Source organism: Zea mays, chromosome 1, assembly GCF_902167145.1.
Source record: "Zea mays cultivar B73 chromosome 1, Zm-B73-REFERENCE-NAM-5.0, whole genome shotgun sequence".
Taxonomy (NCBI): domain Eukaryota; kingdom Viridiplantae; phylum Streptophyta; class Magnoliopsida; order Poales; family Poaceae; genus Zea; species Zea mays.
Window position 1 is genome coordinate 61,087,723 of NC_050096.1, and position 7,341 is coordinate 61,095,063.

The 7,341-nt window shown below is 41.8% G+C and overlaps 1 protein-coding gene across 1 annotated transcript; it reads right to left on the reverse strand.

Annotated features, from left to right (window-relative positions):
- Positions 1–2,580: 2,580 nt before the first annotated feature.
- Positions 2,581–6,028, reverse strand: LOC103634972 (isoflavone 2'-hydroxylase). The gene is made up of 4 exons (XM_008657551.3): positions 5,405–6,028; positions 3,921–4,245; positions 3,254–3,612; positions 2,581–3,037 (listed from the first exon to the last, which is right to left on the reverse strand). Exons 1-4 carry the CDS (start codon positions 6,022–6,024, stop codon positions 2,764–2,766), a joined length of 1,578 nt encoding a protein of 525 aa, XP_008655773.1. The 5' UTR covers positions 6,025–6,028; the 3' UTR covers positions 2,581–2,763.
- Between the last annotated feature and the right edge of the window lie 1,313 nt (positions 6,029–7,341).

The following is a 7,341-nucleotide window of genomic DNA, read 5'->3' on the forward strand; positions in this document are numbered from 1 at the left end:
CCTCCGCATATAATCGTTAAGCCTTTCCTTGTCGTAGGGCTCCTAAATCGACCAGGTCTAACTCATAATCCCTGAAGAAAAAATGATCGTGGAATTTTGCTCTTAGAAATAAACGGTCGGAAGTTAAGCCATCCCATTGAAAGTTAATCTCTCAAAAATAAATGGTCGGAAGTTAGTTTAACTTCTTAGAGCCCTCTAGGAAGTTAGCTAACTTCCTAGAGCCAACAGTGTCTCTTGGAAGTTAGCCATGTCGACACCATCCACGGTAGTCATGTCGTCCGACCCCTAAAATCTTAAAGCCCACTGTAGCCTCTAGGAAGTTAGCTGGCGAACTTCCTACCGCTTATGTAGCCTCTAAGAATTTAGCTGACTAACTTCCTACGACTTCTCTAGCCTCTAGAAAGTTAGATTAACTAACTTCCTATGGCTTTTCTAGCCTATAGAAAGTTAAATTGACCAGCATTACAAATATTGTTTCAGTTTACACCACATTCCACAATATAACAAATATATTAATAGCCACACCACACCACATTTTTATATAAAACATCTCACATGCAATCATAAGAACAACAATAATGACAACCATAGTCTCAACAATTTCATCACAATAACATCTCAATATTATCACAATAACATTTCACTCCATAACAATAACATCTCATCCATAATCATAAGGCACAAGTCTCAAGTCTCACAAAACACATCAAATGCAAGTTCACTGATGCCGATCAACATCGGGGAACTACGACGAGTGATGTTACCTACCTCCACTAACAAATAGCGCATTGACAAAGTCGAAGTCATCATCTTGTTGTTGCACCGACAAGGTAGGTGGAGGGGCCTGATAGACCTATGCAAATGAATTTCACTGAGTTACATCGTAATATAACAACAAGTAGTTCTTCCTCAAATGATGATGAATTCACATCCCAGATGTTCGATAGGTGGTTTTGGAGGTGAAGGCCAAGGAAAAATGTACGGGAGGTTGAGGTGGGGGCCATCGGGAGTTGTATCCCTTGGGCTTGTGCTAGTTGCTACAAAATTGCTGAATTCATTCATGTCAGTGTTTTAAATCAATACATAACTTAAAGTAAAAACTATTATCTTTCAAACTTATTTGTAGGAGTGCTTGCTATTGTAGAAACTGAGCAGCATAGTATTCCTGTTGCGTAGCCTATTGGCTCAAGTATTCCTCATGGACCCTTTGTCTCTCTTGATGTTGTCTAAGCTCTTCTCATAGTCGCTCCACTTCTGCTGTATCGTGAGTGGAGCGATGGGAGCTATGAGAAGCAGACCTTGATGAATCTACTCTCTGAACCCTCACTTGACTCGAGTCATTGACATTATCAAACATCGAGTACCTACAAACAAATAACATGATAGATTCAAAATACTTAAACCGATAAAACAAGATAAGATATGTAGAATCCGCACCTTCCATGAGCTTTTCCACCACTTGCATACACAGTCTGAGGATCAATAGGTGTGGTCCTCCAGTCATAGTCCAATCCGTGCTGACTAGTTATCGTCTCGCCATATGCATCCTCATATAAATAGAATCTACCAAAGCATTTTAAAACACTCATCGGACGGTCTATTGCCACTTGGCTGCACAACACATATGGGTTTGCAGGATCTGGTCCTCTGTGCCCCCTAAGGTATGTTTGAACATTGCTGGGCACCACTGCTAACTTCCTAAACTTATGAGAATCGATGGGACGGGTCGTAGGAAGTTTACCAAGACTGTTAGTGCACATGCGGGTCGTTAGTTGTGTAAACACTAACTTCCACGAGGCTTTGAGTCGCCCGTAGAAATTTAACTTAACTCCATAGAGGGTGGCAGTGGCCGTCAGAAGTTAATAACTTCCTACAGTTTTTGTTCGAAAACCCGTATGAAGTTAGTAAGCCGTAGGAAGTTTAATTGTTTTGGTGTAGTGAAACATTAAGTTTTCTTTTGGTCAATTTTGTTTGTCTTGTCTTTTATTATTTTTACTAAACCTATTTTGAATTTTGGGCTCTGAGATGAATTTCGGTCCGAAATTTAAATATCAGGCATTTTATAATTTTGGGCCGCTCGAAATGAGCACAACACGTTTAAACGATAACGTGCCGTGTCGTAGACCGTGGTCTAAGCCCTAGGATGGGCCGACACAGCCCGTAAAAATTACGGGTTATGCAGACCCAAAATTTAAACGCGGTGGATCTTTTTTGGGCTTGGATCGTGCTGGCCGGGTGGCCCGAATGTACAACTATATCTACATTTTATAAACTATTAAGATGACTTTTCTTCTATTTTATATTATAGTTTGTGAATATTTTTAACTTAATTTTAAATTTAAGACTTATTATTGTTTTAAATTAATCAGTGAATATAAGATTTATTGTGTGATTTAGTCTATGCATACCAAATTATGCTCAAAATTTTAAACTTTGTCAATTTATCAAATGTTTTGACCGAATTAGTTTGATCAAATGCATATGTAAATTTTAGATGGCATACCCTATAGTAAAATTCCGGATCCGCCACTACATACACATAGGTCTATGTTTCACAGTATACTTTTATTTCATGCTATATGAGGCTGTACAGGACACATATTATTTGATAGCAGGTTTCTACATGAACATACATGCATACATAGCTAGGGTGATTTTATATAAAAGCAGCAGAGCTTTTGACTTATTCTGTAATAACAACGAGAATTCATAATGACGTGTGCTTGCATTGTCTTGGTAGTGCAACTTGTATATATAGCAGCTCTAGATGTTTGCAAGGAGATCGACCATAGAAGCACGAGGTTGACAGAAGGCCTCCAAAGGAACCTTCTTTGACATGGTTAGGCCAGAGCCCTCAGCCATGTCCACAAGCTCCGTGCCCACTCGTTCCCAGTTGAAGCACTGGATCATAGTCCCCAAAGCAATGCCTGCCAACTGCATCCCCAGGTTCTCTGCTGGGCAGCGTCGTCTCCCCATGCCAAACGACAGATCGGTCGTCGTCGTCGTCTTCCCTGCTTGGTTACTGCCATCCTCAAACCTATACATCGCGTGCATAGAATTACTAACATCTAAGCTCAGTCATGTTGTAAGAAGATGTTTTAAATCTTTTTTATATCATAAATTCTTTTTTATAAAGAGTGTGTACATCTAAATGCTTAATAAGAACTGTATGTCCAGAAAATCTGAAATATTTTATAATTAGAAGAAAAGAACTGTATATATATACTACTACCTTGCCTAGCGTTTTACGTACCTTTCCGGGAGGAAGGTTTCTGGGTCATCCCATGTCCTAGGGTCCCTATGGATAGCAAACGTATTCACAAGAAGCATCGTTCCTTTGGCGATATTAAACCCGTTGACCGTGCAGTTGGTAGATGATTCACGAGGAACTAGAAGGGGTACCACAGGGTACAGCCGAAGCGTCTCCAGGATGATGCATCGAAGGTACGGCAGCTTTGGGAGATCAGTCGCGTCCAGTAGGCGTTTGGGTTCCCCGACGCATGCGTCAATTTCGTCGCGAGCTTTCTTCATGATGTGAGGGTTGTTTAGCAAGAGAGACATCACCCACTCAATTGTATAGCCTGTACTGAGCGTCCCAGCTTCGAGTGCACTCTTCAAAATGACAGATTTGAAACAAATGATTAGCTAGCAGTGTATCGAATATACAGATCCATCAGATTCAAAATGAGATAAATTTAAGGCCCACCACTGGAGTCTGGAACATATCACATATTCACTATATATATATATATATATATATATATATATATATATATATATATATATATATATATATATATATATATATATATATATATATATATATACACACACAATACAACGTAGCTAGTACAAGAAAGATGCTTCTTTTTCTAAATAAGAAATTGATGGATCGAATATACGTATAATATAATACTCACAACACACAAGGAGCGGATGAGCTGATCCGTGTAGGCTTCGGGATCCTTGTCCTGCAGCTCCAGCATCACCCCGACCAACGTCCTGCGTGTGACTTGACCGCCCTTCTCCATCTCCTTGTGTTCCTCGATCAACCTCTGCAAAAACTCCGTCCTGTTTGCTTGCAGTCGCTGCAACCGGCGGCCCACCGCGTCGACGTCCAGCCACCGCGCCAGTGGCGGCAGGAAGTCCCACACCGTCAGCGTCAGCTCCATCGTCTCCTCCGCCATGGCCATGAAGCATCGGGCCTCCTCGCTCACTTCCACGGCCTCGTCCTTTTCGTCACTACTGCGCAAGCACAACAATTGTGTACGAAACAGCTCTTTTTAGCGACACGCCAACACGCACACATTCAGTTTGCGTACATGATTTTTTTATAAATTTATGAGTCCTTGTTCCAGTAGAGAAAGAAAATTTTAATCCACTCAATCCAATTCCCAGCTTCCACTAGTAGAAAAGAGCTCAAAGCCTGCGGCACGCCGGCACCCATATATTTTTACAGACGGATCCGGTTATCCACCGACTGTGCTATTTCTAGTGGCGGTTCCTTAAGAAAACCGTCACTAGAAATCATATTTCTACTAGCGGTTCCTTAAGAAAACCGCCAGTAGAAATCCATAATTTGTAGTGGCGGTTTTTTAAGGAACCGGCACTAGAAATCATTTTTATCCTTAATTTTTCGAGTTTTTCAAACGACCTCGTATGACAAAACCACTAAAATAAAAGTTGTAGATCTCTAAAAGTTATGAAACTTTGTAGTTGACAACTTTTTTATTTGAACTCATTTCGGTTCTCAAAAATTGAATCTAAGTATGTCAAATTTAAAATTCAAATTTTGCAAACTACCTCGGATGAAAAAAGTGTCAAAATAAAAGTTGTAGAACTTCAAAAGTTATTTATCTTTGTAGTTGACAACTTTTTTATTTGAATTCGTTTAGGGTCTCAAATAAGCAATTTATACTCAAATGGTTGTAATATATGGAGAAAACAAATACAAACTAGACACAAGGCATGTCATAGACGGAGTGGTAGTGGAGGTACACGCGAGGGTGAGGTCTACGGTTCGATTACTAACAACCGCGTAGCGCGCGAATTTTGCGCGAAAAATGCCGCGACGGGCGGGTGGGTGGGGTGGTCCTAATACAAATAAATGTTTTTAATATTTTTAAAATCTGTTTTATGTTTCCTGGAAACAATTTGCATAGTAATCGAACCAACCGCCAGTGAAAATCGATTTTCACTGGCGGTCTTCAGTTACCCGCCTGTAAAAATGATGATTTTTACTGGCCCCTAGCACTGGCGGTTATGATAAACGCCACTAAAAATAGGTTTACGACCGCCAGTATAGATCTTCTCTGTACTAGTGTTCTAAATAAGCTCTAATAGAAAAAAATTAGCACGAAAAATCGAGAATCAAAACTCTATTGCTATCTCTAGAATACATTACCTCCAACTCCGAGAGGTTGTCCTCTTGAAGAGCATGTCCAGTAAGCCGTTCATTAGCATCTCCAACAGTCGCGACTTGACGTCTACAAGAGCGCGTCCCCCAGAAGCATGTGCCACACGACAAAGGCGGCGTGCCATGGCCCGCGCCTCCTGCTCGTGGACATCAGCGAAGTGCTGCACTCGTTCCACGGAGGAGAACTCCGTGCTGGTGGTGCGCCGAGCTTGGCGCCAGTACGGCCCGCAGTTGGAATGGCCCATGGTCGACCACTCATAGGAGAGGATCCTCGCGGACGGCAGCCGTGGACGGTTGCCGAACGAGGTGTCCAGTGCGACAAGGCACTGCTGGGCGACTGAGGCAGAGGACACAACTGCGACTCGGCTGGAACCGAACCGGAGGCCCAGGACGTCTCCATGGCGCTCAGCGAGGTGGGCGAGGGTGCGGTGGAGTGGCTTCTTTCTCAGGAGGTGGTGGAGGTGGCCGACCAGGGGAATGGCTCTGGGCTCTGGCGGAGGTGGTGGGTTATGGCCGGCGTGCCGGCTACGGCTTCTTTGCACCAGCGTCAGCAGTGCCGGGATGAAAACGGCGATGACAAACACAATGGTGCTTAAGGCAACGTCCATCGCCAAAACACTCTCTGCAAGGAAATTGGTCTAGTTCATTTCACAGCTTGGTTCGTGCCTTATGTACAGTTCCCGCCCGGCCTATCTATGTCATTCGCTATCAGAATCCGGTTCTTTGCCGAGTGTTTTCTATCGGACACTCGGCAAAGTCACACTCTCGATAATGACCATGTTTACCGAGAGTAGGACATTCGGCATAGACAGACAATCGACGAACGGTAACGTTCGGCAAAGGTCCGTCAGCAACCGTCTACAGCTGACGGCCGTTATCTTTTGCCGAGCGCCAGACGTTGGCACTCGGTAAAAAAGCTACTTTGCCAAGTGTCCGAGGGCAGGCACTCGACAAAAAATGATTTACCGAGTGTATTATTTTGACACTCGACAAAGTATATTTTTTTTTCTAAACAAACTTTTTGTGGTTTGTTCCTACACTATGTACACCTACATGTTTGATTTTGATACAATTATAAAAGTGTTTGCTATAGCTATTTGATTTAGTTTGTTTAATTGAATTTTTTCGAATGATTCAGATTTGAACTGCAAGTCACTCGAAAAATGGAAAACGGTGAATGCAAAAATGATATTCATGTTATTTAGCACAAATTATGTCCTATTTTAGGAACAGACCGAAATTTTCGAGCATCATGCTTACGAACGTGAACTTGCCATCCAGGTGTTTAAAAATTATATAAAACAGAAACAAAGTTAGAAAATTATGAAACTTGTCCACAGGTCATGATATCATATGTATAGGTTGTGATAAAAAATGGAAATGTTTCATGAAAGTTATTACGCACTGTGTAGAAACCTAGTCGGTCTACATTGAAGTTTTGTGATTTCATGTGTACACCAGTTAGGTTTCTACACATAGTGCGTGATAACTTTCACGAAACATTTTTAATTTTTTTATCATAGCCTCTACATATGATATCATGACCTATGGACAAGTTTCATGATTTTCTGACTTTGTCAGTGTTTTATACAGTTTTTAAACAACTGGATGACAAGTTCACGGTCATGTTTCATGAGCATGGTGCTCAAAAATTCCGGTCTGCTTCTGAAATCGGCCGTAACATGGGCTAAATAACATGATCGAATGTCATTTTTTCATTCACGGTTTTCCATGTTTCGAGTGAGACAAGACCTTCATCTTGAGGAACTGAGCCGAGGTTGATGATAGCTTCGACGAGCTTTTGTATTATCTTGCCGAAGGTGTTTTGTCTTGAGGACCTTCGGTGAAGGAGAAGACCCCCAACATATGCCTGGTACTTTTGCAATATCCTTGCAATCAGTTGGTACATTAGCAGCAGAAGCCCA